Source organism: Muntiacus reevesi, chromosome 1, assembly GCF_963930625.1.
Source record: "Muntiacus reevesi chromosome 1, mMunRee1.1, whole genome shotgun sequence".
In the NCBI taxonomy this organism is placed as follows: domain Eukaryota; kingdom Metazoa; phylum Chordata; class Mammalia; order Artiodactyla; family Cervidae; genus Muntiacus; species Muntiacus reevesi.
Genome location: NC_089249.1, coordinates 175732141 through 175754717, shown reverse-complemented (window position 1 = coordinate 175754717; position 22577 = coordinate 175732141). Strand labels below are relative to the sequence as shown.

The 22577-nt window shown below is 65.8% G+C and overlaps 1 protein-coding gene across 1 annotated transcript; it reads right to left on the bottom strand.

Moving 5' to 3' along the window:
* Positions 1 to 712: 712 nt before the first annotated feature.
* ESPNL (espin like) lies at positions 713 to 22473 on the bottom strand. The gene is made up of 9 exons (XM_065930828.1): positions 22180 to 22473; positions 20835 to 21025; positions 19181 to 19367; positions 16709 to 16891; positions 12805 to 12936; positions 6726 to 6840; positions 5621 to 5733; positions 4600 to 4797; positions 713 to 2302 (listed from the first exon to the last, which is right to left on the bottom strand). Exons 1-9 carry the CDS (start codon positions 22471 to 22473, stop codon positions 713 to 715), a joined length of 3003 nt encoding a protein of 1000 aa, XP_065786900.1.
* Positions 22474 to 22577: the final 104 nt, after the last annotated feature.

Genomic DNA, 22577 nt, shown 5'->3' with positions numbered 1-22577 from the left:
TGCAGGTTACCTCTCCCTGAAGGCCCCTGGACTCCGCACCCTGACCAAGAGGATGCGGGAGGGAAGGCCAGTCTGACAGGAAGGCCTCCTGCCCCTCAGATCCTGTTCCCCCAGCTCCTCCCTCACGTCACAGGTGGGGAGGGGGGCCGCAAAGGGGAGGGGCACGGCCCAAGGTCACCAGGCTTCACAGGTGGGGGAGGGGGGCTGTGAAGGGGGAGGGGAGCTGCAGAGGGGGAGGGGCAAGGCCCAAGGTCACCAGAAGGAATGGAGTCGGCATTGGAGGAGGGCAGACAGAGGCTCAGGATGTGACCAGGACCACGGGCACGGGAGGACCTGAGAGACGGGACGTCCTGGCGACTCAGTGGGGCCTGGAGGACGGCCAGTGGGGAACAGGCTGGCATCAGAGGCGCCCAAGAGACGTGCAGGCCGAGGGTGTGGGCAGAGCCCACGAGTCATCCAAGGGCAGGGCGACTGGGGTCCTGAGAGGGCTTCTTGGGTGCGGCAGTGACAAGGGGGGCTCTGAGCCCAGTCTTGCAGCCTAGGAGGAAGCCGTCAGGGGGCAGACATGGAGGGTGGCAACTAGCATGCTGAGTCCCTGCCGGCCTGGTCCCGAGGCTCACCTGGCCACCAGGTAGGTGAAACGGAAAAGAGGGAAGAAAAACCAAAACTACCCCAAACCCGCTCCGGAAGGAAGGCAGGCCTCCGGCCCACATCACTCCCCAAAGCCGAACATCTCGGCTTCCTTCTCCTTCCAGAAGGCGAAGCTCCGGTCGATGTAGCCACAGATGTCCTCGCTGTTGAAGCTGCCCCGCTGGGGGCCGGACCCCAGCCTCTGCGCTGCGGGCTCGGGGCCGCCGGAGCCCGCGTGAGCCAGGGGCCCAAGCGGGGTCAGGCCCGACTTGCGGCCGGGCTCCGCGTCCCGGGCGGGACTGTGGCTGGAGCCAAAGAAGCGGGCTTTGATGTCCTCGAAGCCGTCGGTCCAGGCACGGCGCCCGGCAGCCACCTCGTCAGTCACGGCCTTGTGGAAGGCACGGGCCGCCTCCCAGCCGTGGGCGCCCAGGTGCTCGAAGACCTCGAAGCACAGCAGGTGGCGCATCTTGCGCTCCTCGGCCGGCAGGTCGCACTCCAGGAGCTGGAAGTAGCCCAGCATGAAGAGGTCCAGCGTGAGGCTGCCGTAGGGCACCGGCGCCCCGTCCACGTGGGGCAGGAACTGCTCGGGGGACAGGGGCCCGCGGGGCCGCCGGCTCAGCCGCCGCAGCTGCCGGGCAGGCACGTGGGCCAGGACGGCCTTCCAGTGGCCCAGCAGCTGGGCGATGACGCTGCGCTGCTGCCAGAGGCGGCCGGGCCGCGGGCTCTCGCTGGGCGGCGGGGAGGGCGGCAGAGGGCCCCTGGCTGCCTCCTGCCCCCGCGGCCCCGCACGCCGGGCCTCCAGGGTCCTGCAGGCCGCCGTCTTGAGCGCTGGCGTGTAGGCCGATTTCTTCCAGTGGCTGAGAAAGAGGGTGACGATGCGCTCCTTGCGAAGGCTGGCCAGGTCCGGGCCCGGCGCGGCGCCCGCCTCCGATGGGGCCTCCTCACAGCTGATGCCTGAGTCGCTGGCCTCCTCCGTGTCGCCCAGCCGGGGCCTCCCTCCTATCGGGCCGCTGCAGGGCAGGATGGGGGCAGGCCAGCAGCCCCTCGGGCATGACCCCGGCTGGGCCCCCGGCTCACAGGGGGCAGGGCCTGGGGGGCAGGGCCGGTCGGGGGCTGACTCAAAGTTGCCGCGGAGCATCCGCACAGACACCCCACACTGTCGGATCTCGCGCTGGGCCTCGCTCCTCGGGGGGCTGGCCGGGGCTGGCCTGGGGGCCTCCCTGGGGGCCTCTGGGGGGGCCCCCTCCTCTCCCTGCACCAGCCCGTTCACGCCCTTCAGGAGCAGGGACAGGCTGCGCACCAGCCGAGCCACGTGGCTGCACCAGAAGGGCAGGGCCTGCCCGCCCGGCGTGGCCTGCGAGGGCCCCTCCTCGGAGCCCCGGGGCTCAGCCTCCGCGGCCTCCAGCCTGGGCCCCGGGGACGGGAAGCGGCTGTTGACGGTGATGCTGACCAGGGGCGCAGGCAGCAGGGCCTGCAGCTCGGCCGCCAGCCGGCCCAGCTCATTCTCGTACTCCTGGCAGCGGCGCCGGAGCTGCAGGTCAGCGATCTGCTTCTCCAGGTACACCAGGTCGTCCTCGGTCAGCAGCTCCCCGAAGGGGCCCAGGATGGCCTGGTGCGTCTGTGAGTACCGCCAGGCCGCCTGCTCCATGGGGTCTGCATGCCCGCCGTCGTCCTGGACACAGGGAGGGCAGGTTAGCGGGGATGCAGCCCACATGGTGCGCTCCTGCCAGACACAAGCTCCCCTGGGCGGCCTGGCCCCAGGGAGCCCTGGGGACCCTGGCTGGCCCCTGCCTGGGCTCAGAGGGTAAAGGAGGTGATAGGCCAGCCCCAGGCCCCAGCCCGAGGCTCAGGGCAGTTCTCACCCCAGGCAGAGCCAGTCTTGCCCTCAGAAGGGGCAGGGGTGCCTCTGCTCTGCTACCCCCGAGTCCTCCTCCTCTCCTCTGTGGTGAAGTCAAAGGCTGTCCCCAGGGCCCTCTGGATCCCTGCACAGGATGTCCTGCAGGTGGACAGTGTCCCCAAGGAAGGGCAGCCTCTGAGTTCTCATGGCGTGTGGCCAGCTCTACCCCAGAACATCACCCCTCGGGGCTCCCCCTGACGCCAGGATATAGCCTGACCCCAGGGCTAGCAGTCTGTGGGAGACAGACACAGAGCCTCCCAGCTGGGGTCCCTCTGGGTGGCTGCGTGCCCGCCCGGTCACTCCCCCGAGAATCCCGAGCGAGGTCCTGTGTCTGCCCCACCTCACAGGTGAGGAGCATGAGCTCTTGCCTAGTTGCCAAGAAGCCCAGGATCATCTGGTGTAGGTGGGCACTCGGCACAATAAGCCCCCACGAGGCCTGGGGCAGAGAGGGGAGACTGGGGGTGTTTGGACCACAAGCGTCAGGCCGGGAACTTGCAGCCAATGGCCAGGCTGTGCCCAGGCCCATGCCCTGCCCTTTTGGCCTGTTTTCTGTTTCCCTGAGTTTTTCACACACCCTTGGCTCTGCCCTAAGGTCAGATTCTAAAGGGCCTCCTGGCTGCAACAGGATGCCCCACCCACTCCGGCCTTGCTCCACCCCCAACCCCACGGGCATCCTGGACAGGCTGGGCCACTAGACCAGAGCCACCCAACACTTCTGAGATGAGGGAGAAGGTGTGCCGAAAACCCTGCAGGAGCCACTCCTCAGAAGTGCAGCTAACTCAGGAGCAGGGGAGTTTATTTCACTTGAAATCCTTTAAATAGCCGCAGCTGCTGGGACAGATTGAAAACAGGAGGAGAATGGGACGACAGAGGACGAGATGGTTGGGTGACATCACCAACTCGATGGACAGGAGTTTGAGCAAGCTCCAGGGATTGGTGATGGACAGGGAAGCCTGGTGTGCTGCAGTCCATGGGGATGCAAAGAGTGGTACAGGATTGAGCGACTGAACTGAATTGAAATAGCCACAAATGGCTGGCCTTATGGTACTGACAGGGCAGCTCTAGACAAAGGGTTGCAGAATACATCATCCAAGACAAAGCCACACCCCTTCAGGATACAACTCTAGAACAGCTGTCTACAGGGCGGCCAGAGGGAGCCTGTTAAAATCCAAGTCAGACCAGAGCCCTTCCCTGCTCAGATTCTCAAAGGCTCCCTGAAGGTCCTGTAATGCCTGTCTGTCCCCTCTCTGACCTCACCTCCGTGCTGCCTCCCTCTGCAACCCCCAGCTTGGACCAGCCCACCCTGCCTCCGGACCTCTGTGCTCGCTGTTGCCTCCACTCACAATTGCTTGTCCTTCATCCCCAGAGAGCTCGCCCCTCACTTCTGCCTGACTCCTGCTCAAGGACACTCTCCAGAGAGGCTGCCCCTGAGCACCCGGACAAAGCAGCCCCCTCCCCTTTCCACTGCCTTCTCTCCACAGCAGTTGGACCCTCCCTCCCCCGCTCCCCGTCACCCCCAGCACAGTTGCCCAGTCACCCGGCCTTCCCTGCTGGCATAGAAGCATCAGGGGGCAGGGCTGGTCCCCTTCACTGCCGAGAACAGAGTCTGACACGTGGCAGGCAAGACATACAAATCGTGAGACCAAAGAACACTTGGGCAACACATCCCTAAGACAGTTGAAGGAGCACTGCTCACAGCCCTCTGACCTGGTTCAACCTCATCGTCTGGCAGAAGAGGAAGTCGAGGCCACAGGACACGCAGTGTGGTACCCAGGTCTCAGGACTCGAGGTGTGGGCTCAGGAACCCACCTTCCACGTCTACCTGCTGGTACTAAGTCAGTCTCCTGCCCCACCTCCGCCCTCTACACCCTGGTCCCACCCGGGCCCCGCCCACCTCCAGCGACACCACGCCCTCCAGCCCCGCCCACGTCTGACCACGCCCCGCGTCTGGCCCCGCCCCACATTGCCCGCCCACACCTGGCCCCGCCCCCACGTCTGGCCCTGCCCTGCGTCTGGCCACGCCCTACCTCTGGCCCCACCCCGCATCTGGCCCTGGCCCCACCTTGCCGGACCTGGGCCTTTGGCGCTGCTGGAGCTGCGTCCAGGCGTGCCTGCAGCTTCCGCACCATCACCTGCCGCTTCCACTCGGGGATGGGTTGGCCGCGCTCATCCCGCGTGGGCACCAGCCCGTCGAGGTCGCCCAAGCGCATTCCGTCCAGCTGCAGCGCGACCAGGCTGTCCGGGGCGCCCCCCGCCACCGTCTCCGCCCCCTGTGTGGGTGCAGGCAGGTCATTCGAGGAGGCCCGTAGGAGACTGCCGCTCCGAGAGGAGGGGAGGGCCGGCCCGGAGGAGCACAGCTGCGGGAGGAGGGGCGTGGGGGCTGACCAGGGAGGTCGGAGGAGCTGACCACTACTGCACCCGCAGCCTGTTCAAGTGTGAGGCTTTGGAACGCAGGGACCCCCGTCTCTGTGTGACCCCGGTATGTGTGGGAAGGCTCGTATGCCGAGAGACTCCCCCCGACTCGGCTCCGAGCATGCCATGTGGATGGGGAGACTCATTGGGGAACAGCTGCATGGACAGAGCCTGGTGGCCGATCGTGGGCTGCAGGACTTGTCAGAGCCTTTAATGTGCTGGGTGCACTGTGACTGCGCTTGCCAGGCTTGCACAGAACAGCTCAGGGGCTGGGAGCTCCCAGCCCCAGTGGGAGTCGCTGGGGGGGCGAGGGGCAGCAGGGGGCGCCAGGACCAGCCTTCCCATGGACGGATGCTTTCCTGTACGGTGACAGCAGCATCTGTCAGGGTGAGGGGCTTGGCCCACTGGGACCCCCTAGGATCGAAGACGGTGGCATTTCCACTCTGATGGGTGGACATTTGCTTGTGGCCTTGAACTCCCATCTCCCCAGAAGCTGGGTGCGCCCCCGACTCCAGGCCAACCCGTCATCCCAGGGACCTCCTGGGCTCCACCTGGAGCTGGAGGGAAGTGCCTGGCTGCCCCGAGTGACCTGGCCAGGGCTGGCATAGGAGACCATGCTGAGAGGCCAGCTGGGCTTGGGCTGGCGGCCTTGGAAGACAGCGACACGGCGAGGGCGCTCACCGTGAGGACGACCGTGTCACCGGTGGTGACCCTCGGGGGCGCCATGTGGGCTGTGTGCTCCCTCAGAAGAGGCTGGTCTGGCTGGCTGGGCCAGGCTGGGCTAAGAGACGCTGCTGCTGGGAGGAAGCAGGAGCTGGTGTCAGAGAGGTGGGGGTGGGGTGGGGAGCAGAGGCCCCCAGACCGTGGCTCAGCCAGCCTTCCTGAAGGACCACTGGACCAGGAGCTGAAGGCCCAGCCAGACCCCTGACCAAGCGCCCTGGGCAAACTCACTCGTCGCTGCGATCCCATGGGTGTCCATGGGGCCAGCTCCAAGCCCGGCCAGCCGGGGAGCCTGCATTTTACCCACCTCATCCCAGCCATGGCCTGTCCCCTGTCCCCACTCTCCTACGGCCTGGAAGGAGCTAGAAAGGGTGTAGTGTTCGGTAGTCTGGGGACCAAAGGCAGCCCCATCAGAGCAGACCTGTCCTTTTATGACTCCCCTCTCCACTGCACGTGTGTGTGCGCATGCACACACATACACACCCCTACCTATGCGTGGCTACATAACTACCACCCATTCCACGAAGCACACGTACCCTCAGTACACATGGGGCCTGCTGACATTTTTCATGCTATCCCATTCTACTTCGTTTTGATAAATGCTGGTCCCGGTCCCCCTAGCGGGTGGTGACCTGCAGTTTGAGGACCACCCCCTGCCCCCTGCAGGAGTCTCAGGAACAGCAGTGGAGAGAGCCGACCTCTGCGGTCCCTCTGGACGAGCTGAGGCCCAGAGAAGGACAGACTGCCTGGGACCCCAGCAGCAGGGAAGCTGGGCTGCGGGGGCTCGGGGCTCACAGAGACGCCGAGGCCTGGGCAGGAGGCAGCTTAAGTGTGGTCGTGGAGCATTCTGTCCTCACTTTAGCAAGGTGGCAGGGCGATAACGAATCCCGGGAGAGCTGGGGGGCTGGCCCCAGCCCAGGCCTCGGTGCTCTTTATGCCAGCTGTCCAGCCTTGCTGCTCCCCACACCCCAAGCCCCCTCGGAGGACCTCAGGGGGAGGCCAGCAGGGCCCAGTCCCTGCGCCCCCGGCCTGGACCAGCCCCCCTCCCAGGGACGCGGTTACTCACCGGTGGGGCTCCCAAGGCCTGCGCCTCCACTTCCGCCATCCTCCGGGGGATGTCTGGCGGCTGACAGCGGAGGAGGGGGGAACGGCGGGGGCGGGGGGGTCATCAGGAGCGGCACCTGGGGGCGGACAGGCCTGGTCAGCGGGAGGCCGGGGGGCGGGGCGGGGCCTTGACCTGGGCTGCCAGGCCGGGGTGGGGGCACGCAGGTCTGGCCTGGTCTCCCTGGGGTGGGGCTGGGAGAGGGAAGTGTGTGGGGGCGAGGGGCGGTACCCCTGGAGGTTATGCCCCCCATGTCTCTCCACCCCGGGGGCACGCACCCCCACCCCCACTGGGTGCGCCCCCATCTGGAGGCCCAGCTCGTGAGCGCCCTCTGGAGGCAGCTTAACTCGGCTCCGGGTCAGGGGCTGGCGTCCCCCTCGGGCTCAGCACTCCTTGGCCTTACAGGGGACACGTGTACACACGCACACTTGCGGGCACACGTGTACACACACACACACACCCCTCGCCGACTGTCCCCTGACGGTGCCGAGACAGACTGCCTGGACCTGTGCTCGCGCTCAGCCCGGGGCACACAGGGAATCCCAGCGAACCTGGATGTGCTCTCAGCCCCGCACCTCAGAGCAGTGGCGCGGTGCCCAGGACCCACCCCGCAGTCCCGGGGAGCCTGGGGCCAGGGAGGCCCCGTCTGGGCTGCAGGGGCCCCCACGTTGCAACCCCACGTCTGCCCCAGGTCTGGGGCACCCCCACCGTCCCCCCTGTTCCCAACACTGATAGGTGGGCAGCCAGGAAGGATCTCAGACCTGGAGCCAGCCCAGCCCTGTCCCCCGTCCCCAGTTCAGCCCTGTGAGGCCCCCGCTCTGGCCTCTGACCAGCAGGAGCCAAGACGGCTGGCTGGGCTGACAGACGGGCTGGCCCAGCAGAGACTGCGGCGCTCAGGCCGCTGTGTGCAGGACTGCCCTCGCCGCCTGCCTTCCCAAGCCCCTCCTCAGGTGGCAGAGAAGCTCTCCACGAGGACGTGAGCCGTCCTCCAAGTACTCCAGAGCCAGGCTTGCTGCGTTTTAAAGCTGAGCGTCGCAGGCGGGCCGACCCCGTCTTGCAGGTGGCTTGTCTCCCAGCTGCCCCCCTGGTCGCCCTGATGCCTGAAAGCACACGACCGCCCCAGCTCGGGCTCCAGCAGAGAGGGCCACCCATGGCGGGCCCGCTGGGCACTCACCCTTGACCGTCAGACCGAAGCGCCTCGGCCTGCTCCCTCCCGTGGGCGGCGATGGTGGGCGAGGGCCTTGGGGCCCGCAGGCTGGCGCTGGAGAGAGCCCCGGGCCAGGCAGAGGAGCTGGATCAAACCTGCCCCCAGGGACATGTGGTTTGGGCTCAGTGCTGGCCCCAGTGTTGAGTGGGTGGCTCGTGCCACGGCTTCATTCAATATCCTCGCCTGTCCCTGTCCTGAAATCCTTGATCGGTTTCTAACAAGAAGCCCACGTGTCCGCTTCGTGCGGAGCCCTGCACTTGAAGACGTAGCTGGCACTGCTGGGGTTAAGTCCCTCGGCCACCTGAGTGTCCCCAGCTCCCCTGCAGGTGGGCCGGGTCCCTCCCCCCCTGGACGAGGAGGCGCAGGTGTCGTGTGGCCGCCCCTGCCTGGGGAAACCCCTCAGAAGAACCCCAGTGCCTACAGCCACTGCTGCAGGGCCCTGGGTCACAACCCGGGACCCTCTGCACTCCAGGGCCACCGGGAGGGGAGCCTGGGGCCCGAGTGCTTATCTGCCTGTCGCCGGCACCTCCTACCTCTCTCTGCAGAAACTGGTCCCGGGAGCCCAGGAGCCCAGCCTTGGCAGGAGCGTCTCCCAGCCCCCAGCCCGGGAGGACCCTTGGAAGCAGGCACTGGGCTGTGAGCACAGGGAGCTGAGCCGTCTGGAGCCGTCGGGGTGTCACAGCGCCCGCCCCCGGGAGCAAGAGGCGTCACATTAATATTTGAAGGCAGAGGTGTCAGGTGGCCCAGCGGGTTTTGGGCTGGCATGGGATCCCTTACCACCAGGCCTTAACCCTCCCCTGGACAAGGGCCAGGGTAGCAGACCCTCTGGAGAGGGAGGGGAGACCAGAGCCCCTTGGTTGTACAAAAGAGACAGCAGAGAGGGGTCCACCAGGGCAGCCCTCAGGCACAGCTGGGGAAACAGATTCGGGGAGGCAGGGCGCTTTCTCAGGGGTCCATGGCAGGGACGGGGATGGGACCAGAATCCTACTTGAGACCCCCGCCCCCTTGCTCCTGCCCCTGGAGGAGCCCAAGGACCGAGCCCCTCGAGTCGCTGCCCCTTCGGTCCAGGACCACCAGCTGTGGAGGGGGAGGCAGGCGGGTGGGCCTCTAGGGGAAGCGCGGCACCGGTGGGGTCCCTGGTACCCCCGCTGAGGATGCCAAGTCTTGGCTGCTGTTCGCCTACCTGCCTTGGCACAGGGGACCCAGAAGGAAGACCAGGCTGCTCACGCTGGCTACAACTTAGGGGGCGCCCCGGCTAGGGGTTCTCGGCTGTGACACAAAGCTGTGTGTAGCAGCCATCTGCGCCCAGGTCGGTCACCCCGGGACTACGGGGTGGGAGGGGGGTGGATTCTGACAAAACACGACGCCTGCTCCCTGCCGTGTGCCGCAGACCTGGGAGTCTCCTGTCTTCCCGCGTCCACAATGCAGGCATAGGTGGGGGAGGAGCCTGGAGGGTCCAGTCAGACCCCAGACCCGACGGCTGGAGAACCTGGTGCTGACGGTCTGACGGACAGAGTGGGGCTGAGCCCCAGGCGCTGAGCCTGCCAGAGCCTCCCCGGCCACCCCCGCCTGGAAGCCCTTGGGGCTCACCATACCCCCGCACCCCCGGCTGAATCTGGGATGAGGCGAAAGGGCCTCCCATTCCCGGCAGAGCGCACGGCTCAGCTGGGGTGGAAGGAAGAAGGAAAAGACAGGACATTGGTCCAGGGCCCAGGGGAACAGACCTTGGCCCCAGACCACCGCACCCGCAGCCTGGGAGGCTGCATGCCATGGGTCCCTGAGGCCGAATTCTGCTCCAGCTCTCCACGAGGAGAAGCCCTGGGGAGTTGCTCAGTGTCCCCCGGGCCTGGGACTTACTGGGAGCCCCTGGCAGGGCCTGGCGCACCGCGGGGCAGACCCTTGCTGCTGTTAGCACGGTGTCACGAGGATCTCTGAATTTTAACCAGCATGGGGGTCTGCTGTGGCGGCCCCCAGTGACGGGAGTATCCAGGCCCTGGACGAGTCTACGGGACCTGGGGGAGTGCTGCCGACCTCTGGGGTCCTGACAGCTGGGTGTGTCCAAGGTTGGTGGTCAGCTGGCCATGGGTTGGTGACCTTCCTGTGGTCTGGTGTCTCTTTTTCTGTCTTTCTGATGAGATTTGAGCAGTGCCACGCCCGCCATGCATTATACATGGAGGACAGCTGTGGCGAGCCGGGTTACAGGCCTGTAACGCCACCCGGGCCGAGAAAATCATGACCCATGGATGGGTGCTGGACACCCAGGCACCACGGCTGAGATTGGGTTACGGCTGCCCTTCCCCCAAGGAGAGCAGTCTGCCTCGGGGAGCCCCTTGCCCTCTCTGGGTCTCAGTTTCCCCATCTGGACAGTGAAGGGGTCTGAGGGCCCCTCTGGACCCAGGGGGTGCAATTAGCCACTAAACCGGTTGCTCAAGGCACACCTCTAACCCCCAGCGAGGCTCCTCGGTTACGTCACACAGATGAGAAAACCAGTGCTCACGGGTGCTCAGGACTTGGGGGTGTCGCTCGGCCAAGAAGGGTTGCTCCAACTCTGGTGGGCGTGAGTACAGGGGTGGGGGAGCGGCGAGCTGAGAGGCTGGGCTCCCCCCTGCGTGGAGGGCTGTGCTCACCCCCCTGGATGGCTGCTCCTAGCTGCGGCAGCCTGGCCCACACCCTGGAGGTCTGGGGAGCAGGGGGCCCCCTCTAGCCACTGCCCAAGCCCTCCTCACTGTGCAGAGGTGACCCCAGGCCCGGGAAGGAGAAAGACGTGGCCAGGGTGGAGGTGGGGTGGTCCAGGCGGCCGGGGGAGTACCTGCCCAGCCTCACCCCCCAGACTGCCTCTCCCGGGACCCACGACGCCCTGGGAGCGGAGGCAGGTGGCGGATTGAGAGGAAAAGGCAGTCTTCCACCACCTCCTCTGAGCTTGACACGGGAAGAGGCTGCGCAGGCGACCTCTGGATATTGTGTTTCCATCAATATTGCATCGGGCCCCCGCCTCCCCCAGCCTGGCGGCCCCAGCTGACAGCCTGCCCTCCTGCGGGGCCGAGACTGAATGTGGGGGGTCGGGGGTGACTCCAGCCAGCCCCGGGTGCAGCGGCTCATGGGGACGAGCTCATAGTCTGACGACCCTGCCCCTCCGCCACACAGGCGGGGCAGGTGGACGGGCTGGACGCTGCGGGCCTGCAGGCCGGGTGTGGAGGCTACATGGACCTCCCAGGCCGGTGTGGGGAATCCTGAGCAGAGGATCGCTGCCTCGTAGCCTGTGGTGACTCCAGGGGAGACCGCCAGCACCAGAAGGAACCCCAGGAAACCTGACGTGGGCTGGTCCCTCAGCCCCCAGTGGAGGGGTCAGCAGGGCGCCCACAGTCCCCACCCAAAAGAGAGCCAGGAGGGGTGGGCTGGTGTGCCAGGGCCTGGGGAGGCGGGGCTAGGCACAGAGGTCCTGATCGGACAGAAGGCCCGGCCGTGGGCACCGCTGCGTGGGCTGGGGGCGAGCCAGGAGGCACTTGCCCCTGCCAGCAGAGGGGTCGCCCAGCCCGGACCACAGTAGGCCCCAGGGCTCACACGGGCCAGGGACCAGGGGGCCAGGCCGTCCCCAACCTGCGGACTACAGAGCTCCATCCAGCACCCCAGAAACCTGCAGAGTTCCCCCAACCTCTGGAACCCAAGCCAGAAAGACAACTCTTGTCAAGCAACAGCCAAACGAAAGAAAGTCTGAAAGTCGCGTCTGACTCTTTGCGACCCCGTGGACCATACAGTCCATGGGATTCTCCAGGCCAGAGTACTGGAGTGGGTAGCCTTTCCCTTCTCCAGGGGATCTTCCCAACCCGGAGATCGAACCAGGGTCTCCTGCATTACAGGCGATTCTTTACCAACTGAGCTATCAGGGAAGCCCATAGCCAACTGAAGGATCAGTAAACAGTAAACAGGTTGCTTCAAGCAGTGACTGCAGCTCCTGTGTCTGAAACTAGGATACCGAGACAAACCAGGACTCCAGCACATGTGCCCTGAAGCACCCCCAGCCCCCAACCTGGCCGCCCTGGCGTGGGGGTTGGGCGGTGGAGACAGGCTGTCTCGGTGGTGGCCGGGTGAGGACCAGCCCGCTGGCCCACGGCCGCGGAGGAAGGTGGCTCTGCCTCCGTTGTCCTGGACACTGTGGGGGAGATGCCCCAAGGGAAAGGGAGGCGCAGCAGCCCTGGGGTGGGACCCGGCATGGGGGGCATCATGCCCCTGTGGGCCTCGGAGCTCTCACCTGAGGGGGCAGCCAGCCGGTCCCAGGGACACCTTCCAAAGGGGTGGCCAATACAGAAGACTGCGGCAAAATCTGTGCAGGTTGGGACGAGGCGTCAGTCACCGCCCGGGGCCTTGGGGGGCAGGACCGATGGAGCAGGCCGTCCCCGCACACCTGCACGCCCATGGCTCCATTCATTCGGCAGACACACGGCCAAGCATGGGCTGGGGGCCGCACACGGGGTCCCTGCCCTTGCAGAGGCCAGGCTGGGTGAGGTCACGTGCCCAGCTGGGAGCCCGCCTGAAACTGTCCCCTTCTGGGCTGCACAGGCCTGGCCCGCCTCCTGGGGTCACGCGCCCGAGAACCCGGGAGGGACCCCACTCCCACCCCCGAGTGTCCTCAGCCCGACCCAGCCGCCTGGCCTGAGTGTGAGCATGGGCTCTGTGGCCTGCAAGGTGGGCAGATCTCCGCGGAGCTCCAGCCGCAGCCCAGCCCTGGTCCCCCTTGTAGCCCTGAGGCCAGGCCCTCCCCTCCTCCCTCCAGAACATGGGGTGGCCGGGTGAGTTCCCCGGCTGTCAGCGCAGGAAGGAAGGGGCCGCGCTGCTCACCGGCCGGGTGCTGTCCCGCAGGTACTGGGCACAGTCGCGGTGGCCGTGGTACTCCGCCAGCTCCGCGGCCGTGTAGCCGTCCTCGTCCCGCAGGGTGGGGTCCACGCGGTGGGACAGCAGGGTCTGGCAGCACTGCAGGGAGGGGGCAGACACACGTGAGCACCGCCAGCTCCCCACACCCCTGAGCTGAGACACCGAGGCCTGAGCTCCCGCCCTGACCCGGCAGCATGCGGTCCTGCAGGCGCCAGCACCGCGAATCTGGCATGGGAGCCCCAGGCGCCCTCGCTCAGGGGCTCGCCGAGGGCCCAGACTGTAAGCAGGCGGCACAGTGGGATCCCAGCCAGGCCGCCCGACCCTGACTTTGCCCCTGTGGCCCAGGTCTCGGGTTTAAATACAGAGCCGGTTTCCATCTTTACAGCAGGTCCTGGAGGGGTGTCCCTTCTCACACAAAGAAACTGGGGTGCAGAGGCTAAAGAAGAAGGCTCCGCCCCCAGGTCTCCGGGCTGTGCCCTCGCCCACTCGCCCACCTCGCCCACCTTCCCTGCCTGCTCCCTGGCGCCCAGCGAGCCCCTCCTCTTGGCTCCAGGCCCGGGGTGAGCTCCGGGGGTCCTCACTCCATCCCGCATGTCCCCATCTCTGAGCGTCCGGCTCCTGCTCTGGCCTCACACGCTCCCTCCCCTGGCCAAGCCGGCGCTGGGCCCCCAGTTTCCCTCCTGGTTGGGTCCCCGGGACCGGAAGGAGAGGAAGGCAGCTGCTCAGCAGTGGGGAACAGAGGAGGCTGGAGCGTGGAAAGCAAGAGGCGCCCGGGCGCACGAAGGCCCTTTGTGGGAGGCTGCGGTGGGGTGGGGGGTGCAGGAGCGGGCCATCTATCTAGAGCCTGGGGGTCAGGGGTCACAAGAGCGCGGGGGGTACTGGGTGTGGGGCCTGAGCCCAGACGAGTCTGGGGCAGCGGCCCTGGGGACCGGGAGAGGAGGACTTCACAGCAGTGACGGCCACCAGAGCGGGCGCCTGTGAGCAGGGGCGGGAAGGCAGATGTGGACTCGAGCAGGACGGTCTGTGCCAGTGCCTCCACTTTTCTACAACTCTGCAATGATTCTAAATTCTTCTAAAATACGAATCTATTTTAAAATATGGAGTGGGCATTATCAGAGAAATGCAAATCAAAGCCACAATGAGGTACCATCCCACGCCGGTCAGAATGGCTGCTATCCAAAAGTCTACAAGCAATAAATGCTGGAGAGGGTGTGGAGAAAAGGGAACCCTCTTACACTGTTGGTGGGAGTGCAAACTAGTACAGCCACTATGGAAAACAGTGTGGAGATTTCTTAAAAAACCAGAAATAGAACTGCAATATGACCCAGCAATCCTACCACTGGGCATACACACCGAGGAAACCAGAATTGAAAAAGACACGTGCACCCCAATGTTCATCGCAGCACTGTTTACAATAGCCAGGACATGGAAGCAACCTAGATGCCCATCAGCGGACGAATGGATAAGGAAGCTGTGGTACATATACACCATGGAATATTACTCAGCCGTTAAAAAGAATTCATTTGAATCAGTTCTAATGAGATGGATGAAACTGGAGCCCATTATACAGAGTGAAGTAAGCCAGAAAGATAAAGAGGATTACAGCATACTAACACATATATATGGAATTTAGAAAGATGGTAACGATAACCCTATATGTGAGACAGCAAGAGACACAGATGTAAAGAACAGACTGTTGGACTCTGTGGGAGAAGGCGAGGTTGGGATGATTTGAGAGAATAGCATTGAAATATGTATATTGCTGTATGTGAAATAGATCACCAGCCCAGGTTCGATGCATGAGACAGGGTGCTCAGGGCCGGTGCACTGGGATGACCCTGAGGGATGGGATGGGGAGGGAGATGGGAGGGAGGTTGAGGATGGGGACACATGTACACCCATGGCTGATTCATGTCTATGGATGGCAAAAATCACTACAATATTGTAATTAGCCTCCAATTAAAATAAATTAATTAATTTACAAAAAATAAAATAAAATACAGAGTGGGGTGGGGGGATCATATTTCCTGGATGATCATAATATTCCAGAACTGTTAACAAATTTAAGACCCTACAGGTGATCAATAATGTGTGGACTCTGCTTCCGTGCTGGTTACAGCACAACCAGAGACATGGATTTGAGACGGATATTAGGCTGGATCGTAGATGGCGTGGAGAAATTATCGTGGGGCTTCCCTGGTGGTCCAGTGGTTACAGACCCACCTGCCAAGGCAGGGGGACGTGGGTTTGATGCCTGGTCCGGGAAGACCCTTCATGTCGCAGGACAACTAAGCCTGTATGCCGCAAGTACTGAGCCCGTGTGCTGCCAGTCCTGAAGCCTGCAAGCGCTAGAGCCCGGGCCCGCAGCAGAGAAGCCACCGCGATGACGATAAGTCCCTGCACCCCAACGAGGACCCGCTCCCACTCGCCACAAGCGGAGGAAGCCGGAGGGGTGGGGGGCCACAAGGAGGACCCAGTACGGCCAAGGGAAGAGGGATTTCCACAACAGAGACGGAAACGGAGGGCGGTTCTCGGCTCTGAGGCTTGAGTTCCTTTCCTTTCCCACCGGGGGAGGAGGGTGAGGAGCTCGCGAACCCTTGGCTTATCTGTTGAACCCCCTGGACGCCTATAGAATACTTCACTTGAAAACAGATATTGCCGCTTCAAAATAAAGGTGGCAGGGCGCTCCTCAGGCCACCCTCGGGTTGTGGAGGCAGTGACCAGTGGGGGCGGGATGCTGTCTGAGCCGCACCGCGCTGGCTCAGGGCCCTTCCGGCCACCCGCAGCCTCCCAGCCCAGGCCCCTCTGGACACCACCCACATCATCTGCTTGGTGAGCCCACGGGGCTGAGTGCTGGCCTGCAGGGTGAGAGGAGGGGTGTGGCTGGGGGTGGGGGGAGCAGGAGGGGGCCCTCAGGGCTCCTGAAAGTCAGGAAGAAGTGTTCGGCCTTGCTGCTGGGCATGGGGTCACCACGCCTCTCTCTGACTCGTCAAAAGGACCGCCTGCCTTCCCGGGTCTCTGGCTGGCTGCCCTGGGCTGCTCGTGGGCCACCTGGGCCCAGGAACACTTGGGGTTCCAGCTGGAAACAGCTGTCTAAAACCGAAGTCCAAAATGGGATAGTGGGCTGCACCTTGATAAAACACCCGCCCTAGACCAGCCTGCCTGGGGCCCGCGGGCCCGTGGGAAGGCCACGGGCAGGCCCGGGAGACGTCGTAGATGCACTGACCCACTTTGGAGCCCTGCTGGGTGGTTCTGGGGAGGGCGGGCAGAGGAGTCATCCCACGTGTTCCCCTCAGACGCACTCCGCTCAGACACGGCCTTGCCTTCGCAGGAGGTCCGCGGGCAGGTTGCGCCAGTGCAGGGGCCAGCGGATCACGGCCGGGTCCACTCCCAGGCCTGGACTTCAAGTATCGGAACACCGACCCTGCCTACTCCAGGTTCCCAGATGCTGTTTCCTGGGCCACGTGCGCCCCTAGGTTTATCTGGATCACTGCGAAGGGGCTGACCTCACACCCCCGCAGGGCTCTGCTCCCAGGCTGCTCAGAGCAGGGGGCCAGCGGACCCCCTCCTGGGAGGACTGGCAGGAAGACTGACCCCTGAGCCGGCACACGGGGGGGGGGGGGGGGCTCCAAGCGAAGGGAGGGGTTCCCCGCTGAAGTCAGAGCCTGAGCTTTATTCCCAGAGAGGTCTGAGTCTGCATTCTGGGCAATGGCTGCCCTGCTGAGGCTTGGTTTACCTGTCTGTAAAAGGGGATAATAAGATGTATGCTATAGGTTGTGTTGAGGGTTCGGTGACTCAGTTACAGGAAGCGGTCCACGTCTGCCAGCTCTTGGAGGCTCCCCTACCAACCCCGTGACCCCCACCGCCTTACCTCCATCTGCCCATTCTCCGCTGCATCGTGGAGGGGTGTCCCCCCCCAGGAGTCTCTCATGATGGGGGCGCCCATCAACAAGAGCCGGTCCAGAATGGGCGTGTGGCCACCTCGAGCGGCGAAGTGCAGGACGGTGGCCCCCTCGTCATCCCGAGCTGTCAGGCCGATGTCCGTGAAGGTGACCTGTGGATGGAGGAAGGGGGACAGGCCAGCTGAGGCCGGATGAGGGCAGCCACTCTCCCCCGGGGAAGGGGGCCCTGGGGACATGGCTGGCTCCTCTTGTGCGCCCCGGGCAGCCTGGAGGCGCAGCAAGCTCGGTGGTTTTTTTTTTTAAGCTCAGTGGTTTTACTGCGAGATTCCACAGTCCCCAAACCTGCCCCAGCCCAGATCTTAAGCTGAACACCCCCGGGGCGTTCCCACTTTAAATAAAGAACGCCTTTGGGCAGCACCCCAGGGCCAGTAAACAGGTGTTTGCTGATGAAGGGAGGGACCTCCTGGCACCAGGCCTGTTTGCATCCTGACCGTCACAGCTCCAGTGCCAAGACGCAGGGTGCTGGGGGCAGGCCCTGTGCAGCCGTCCTCAGCACGCTGGGCGCGAGCCCGGTCATCCTGTGGCCGGGGCCCCGCACCGGCAGCCTTCTGGCCAGCCCTCCTCACAGCCCTCGTCGGCCCCAGCCTGGGCCACGTGCCCCCAGGGCAGCCACGGGACCCCTGCCAATGCAATGCTGGAAGGGGTTCTTCTGCCTTCCCGACGGAAGGGCTGGTGGACATGGCGTCACCCCCTTTTTCTCCCTCTTCCTACTTTGAATGTGGCCAACCTTCTCCATGAAGGCGAGGCCAGGAGAACAGCAAGGATGTGACCAGGTGTGAATGGCCTGCTGTGTTTCCTATGTGGAAGGGATAACTTTTTGGTGATTTAGTTCCCCGGTCAATGCAGCCAAATGCTGGCTGATCCAACATTCAAACGTGTCTGTCTGTTAGAAAAAGGACAGTGAACTGGGAGGAGAGCGCCTGCCATCAGCCAGCTACCCCAGGGGAGCGCAGCCCCATCCCTGAGTGGGTCAGCCAGGCTGGACGCTGTGCCCCCTGCCCAGGGTCCACCCTGCAGGAGGCGGGGGTGGGGAGGCCCATCTGGAAGAGCCTTTCTGGCCCTGGGACCCTCGGCCACAGCTGCTTCTTCCTGGGATGAACCCTGTGGGGGTGCCCGGGGTGGCTGGGTGGACGTTCTTCGCTCCTGCCTGCCCTCCCGCCGCTCCCGGGCATCCACACTGCTCTGAGACGCCGCAGGTCCCGCCGACTCGCTCCCACCATGTGTGCTGAGCGCCCGCTGCCCTTGTGCCTCCGCGGCCAGACCCGGCCGGGACTCAGGCTCCCGCAGCGCCGGGAGTCCAGGTCTGGGGACAGGCACGTTCCTCTCGTTCACCATCTGAACTACAGGGCAGAGGACGGAAGCACCGCTCCACCTGAGGGCCAGGGCGGGGACCACGCGGGCGGACTTCTCCTATGAGCAGGGCTGGCCCCGTAGGAGCAGCTGCAGAAGGGCGGCTGGTGGGGGGCACAGCCGAGGCAAAGGTGGGTGCCGGCAGGTGCTCCAGGGGTAAAAGGCCAGCCTGGGAGAGGCGGTGGTGAAGGGAGGCTGGAGGCAACTGCTGCGGGCTTCTGAGGCCAAGGTGAGGGGCTGGGGGCCAGAGGAAGTCGCTCCTTCCTTCCTTCCCTCACTCAGCATCCCCAGGCACAAGAGGCAGAGCAGCAGGACTGAGTCCCTTCCCAGCCACCTCTTGCCCACCTGCTCCTCCCCGGAGAGACCTCCCCACTCTGACCCCTGACCGGGTAATGAACACCCGCTCAGTAACCCTCAGAGCGCCCGGACACCCCACAGGCCTGGTTTTCCAGGGCGGAGGCGGAAGTCCCCAGCCCTGGAAAAAGCCTTGGAAGAAGGCATCCTCCCCCCATCTAGGTCACTCTGTTTCTTCTGGAAAGAGGCCCAGATGATGCCTCCATGGTTCAGAAGGGAAGAAGGGTGGGGCTCGTGGGGCCTGCCCCAGGGTCTGGGTAGCCGGGCATGGACAAGCGGGCAAACAGTGGGGCCAGGCACTGCCTGTGCAACCCACCCTGGGAACCAGGACACCCACCAGGACTCCTAGGGGAGGGGCCGGGAGAGCGCGCAGGGGGTGCCGCACACCCCCACGGGGCCACACCCACCTGCAGGGGCGGGTCCAGTTCAGGGCCATCCCCAGTCAAAGCTCCCCGCTGCGCCCTAGACTGGGCCTGGCATGTGGGTGCTCTAAGGCTGGGGGAAGCACTTCTGATCCGCCCACCACCCCGTGGTCCGTGAACTTCCTGTGGGCTATCCGAGACCCAGGGGGTGACGCCTCGGCCCCAGCTGGCCCCGCTTGCTAGGCGGGAGCAGGTGCCAGTTTCCGCGGACGCCCCCCCCCCACGCCCCGCGCGCGCATCCCGGCGCCCCCTTACCAGCCAGACGACGAGCGAGTAGTGGCCGCCGGCGGCGGCGGCGTGCAGCGCGCTCATGCCGTCGAGGGCGCGCAGGTGCACGTCGGCGCCGCAGTCCTTCACCAGGAACTGCGCCAGGTGCAGGTGGCCCTCCTGGCAGGCCAGGTAGAGCGGGGAGGCGCCGCTGCGCGTCCGCCGGTTCACGCCGCTGCGGAGGAGGCCGGGCTTCAGAGCGCGCTCGGCCGGGGGTCTCGGGGAGCCGCTCTGGCCTAGGGCCCAGATCGGGCGCGGAGGCCCGGCACCTGGCTCTTTGCGGCCACCCCATTACCCACTGAGGGGCCTAGACAGTCGTGGCCCAGGTTGCTTGCGGCCCAAGGAATCCAGCTCCCCCCACTCGCCATCAAGCTGTGAGCGCCGCAGGGGGTTGGCCGGCAGGGGTCTCCTCTTAGGGTGAATGGCCCAGCGGGGCCCGCCGTGGGCAGCTCAGGGAACCTCCGGACCCGGGGCCTGCTCCGTGCAGGGGGCCCTTGTGAGCAGGACACTAGCCTTTCGGGGCGCTCGGCCTGGCACCGGTATTCCAGGTCCCCGTGTGGACCGAATGGGCAGGGTTGTCAGGTTTCCGCATCCAGCCTCGCCTCCATGTGGTCGGGGGGCCAGGTGAGTTCTCGGTGCCCTGCGAACCCCTGCAGGGAGCGGCAGCCCCCTCCCCCAAACCGGCCCGCACTCTCCGTTGACAAAGACTTCCGCTCCGGCTCCTGCGGTCTCTGCCGGTGGCATGTGGGCCCTGGGGCAGCGGACCATCCCCGTGCATGTGGGTGTTTTGATGTGAAATCTCCCAGTTTTCAAATGACAGAAAGTACTTCTAAAACTGCCAGTCTGACAGACACTCTGCGGGCGGCCAGGCCCGGGGCAGCCGGTGTGGACTCTTTGGGGAAGACGCCCAGAAGCGAGTCTCAAAGGCCTTGGGGGAGAGGTCCGGACGGAAGGCCCAGGAACGGCAGCATTGTCGCGGGGTGACCAGGACGGCCGGCCAGCTAACAAGAGCCCCGCAGGAGAAGAGGTGTGGTCAGAGGCAGATGGGGTCGGGGGAGAAAGTCCAGGTCGGGTGAAGGGTGGACAGAGTCCCGCTCCCGGCCAGGACAGCCGTCCTGCGGACAGACGGTGCGGGCGGCAGGCCACAGACGCCGCACCCCCTGACGGCCAGGTATACGCCCGCAGCCCTGCCCACACGGGGAAGGGGCCGTGGTCTGCTGCCCCCCGCCCCCGCCTTAGCTGAGCCGGTCCCCTCCCTGCCTGTCTGCCTCGCCCATCCGCCTACTCGGGGCAGCGGGACGGGCGTGTGGAGGGAGAATCCAGGCCCATCCGGGGGGCTCACTGCCCCCAAGCCCAGTGCTCACTCTGCTCGCTTCGGGAGGCGTGAGCGGCGACCTTCGCAGCCCAGCGGGGGACGTCAGGCCCTGAGACGCCCCCAGGCCGCGGGCGCGTCCCCCTCCCCCTCGCCCTCCCCTCCCCCCTCCGCCCCTCCCAGGGGCCCGTCCCCCTTCCCTTCCCTTCCCCCCACCCCCTTCCGCCCACCCGTCCCCGCCCCTCCCCCTCCGCCTCGCCTGGCCTCCTCCCCGCAGCCCGCGCCCCCCACTCCCCGGCCGCTCCGCCAGGCGGCGCCGCAGCCCCTCACCTGCGGTGGGCGGCGGTCAGGAGCTTCAGGCAGGTCAGGTCCCCGCTGACCGCGGCGTGGTGCAGCGGCAAGGCCCCCTCCAGGGTCTCCAGGGTGGCCGCGTGGCCCTCGCGGAGCAGCCACTCCACCAGCGCCGGGTGTCCGAAGCGGGCGGCCAGGTGCAGCGGGGAGACGCCCGACGCGTCCTGGTCCTACGAGGGCGCAGGCGGCCGGTGAGCGGGCGGCGGGCCGACCCGGGCCTGCCGGGCAGCTGCTCAGGACCGCGCGGCGCGGACCCGCTGGAGAGCTCCCACCCCTCCACCTGGCTCCAGCGCAGGGGTGCGGAGGGGTCTCCTGGACTGAGCCAGGCCACCGGCTTGGGGTCACTGGCAGGGCCGGGACCAGTCAGGCTTTTGGGTCCAAACCCCTGATCCTGCACATGCGAGCCCCCTCCAGGCTGCAGTCCTGCCCTTCCCGCTTTCTGCTCGCCATCGGGGAGGCTCCACTAGCCCAACCTGCTCGCCTAGGGTGGGCAGCCTGCCTCGTGTCCAGGGGTGATCCGGGGGCCTCTGCCCCACCCTCACTGAGTGCCCACCCCGCGCCCCGAGTCCCCTTGCTGGGGAACTTCTCCCCCGCGGGCATCCGCACACCTGGGCGTTCTCCCAGGCTTTGGACCAGCCCCGCTCCCGCCCTCGGGACTGTGGGAAGAGCCCGAGGATGGCGGGGCTGCGGCTGTTGGACACTCAGGCTGTGTGACCCGTGGGTCTTCCCTCTCCTGGGACCCAGCGCCTCACACGGGCGCCCACCCAGCTCTGGGCTCCGGGAGGGAGTCCTCTCTCCATCAGAGCTGGCTCGCCCACACCCACTGGGCTGGCAGGGAGGGGCAGGAAGGAGAAATGTCCACGGGGAGGCCATCACTGAGCCCCGGAGCCTCCACCGGGGTCCCTGAGCACCCGGCGTGGGCCAGCATCTCCTGAGCCCCAGTGCCTGCTGGGGTTGTTTGCCCAGACCCTTTTCTAGACGCTTTGGAAGCAGGCCCCGTGGATCAAGCCTGATAAGAAGGAGACCCCAGGAGACCCCACACTGGCAAGGCCAGGTGCTCTTGAGTGGGGGCCGTGGGGTGAAAGGACGAGAGGGCGCTCTGTGTTGGGTGCTGGGGAGTACCAGGCGGCTCAGGAGGTATCTGTGACTTCCGGGGGCCTTGTTTGGGGCTGGGGAGAGGCGTGGGGTGGAGACATGCCGCTGTGTGTGCCATAGGAGTCGTGTGGCCATTCCCCCAAGAGCAGCAGCCCCGGGCCCTGGGGAAGCCTGGGGCTCCAGACCCGGCTCTCGCTCTCGCCTCCCCATGGACGCGGGCCCCGCTCACCTGCAGACCGCAGCCACCGTGACGCACCAGCCAGCCCAGCTCCGCCAGGCCGCCGGTGGCCGCGGCGTCGTGCGCGGGGGTGGCCCCGTTGTGGGCACGCTGGTTGCCGGGCAGCTTGGCCCGCTGCACCAGGAACCTGACGCAGGCCAGGTGGCCGGCCCGGGCGGCGTGGTGCACCAGGCCGGCCCCCAGGGCGTCGGTGACGCGCGGGTCCAGGGCACCTGCCTCCAGCAGCTGCTCCAGCGTGGCCAGGTCCCCGTCCTTGGCGGCCGCAAGCGCCCGCTGCTCCTCCATCCTCTGCCCCGGCCGCCTGGCCGGCTCTCTGAGGTTCATGCAGGCCCGGGCTTCCTGTTTCAGGCGGGGACGCAGCTGGCAGCTCCGGTTACCCGATAAGCGCG

Excerpts from the sequence above, each read along its gene's own strand:
- ESPNL (XM_065930828.1), bottom strand. The coding sequence starts at position 22,473 with ATGGAGGAGCAGCGGGCGCTTGCGGCCGCCAAGGACGGGGACCTGGCC. Across the intron at positions 16,892-19,180 it reads ACTCGCTCGTCGTCTGGCTG|GTCACCTTCACGGACATCGG; the intron begins GTAAGGGGGCGC and ends CTCCATCCACAG. Across the intron at positions 5,734-6,725 it reads AGGCCTTGGGAGCCCCACCG|CAGCGTCTCTTAGCCCAGCC; the intron begins GTGAGTAACCGC and ends TCCTCCCAGCAG.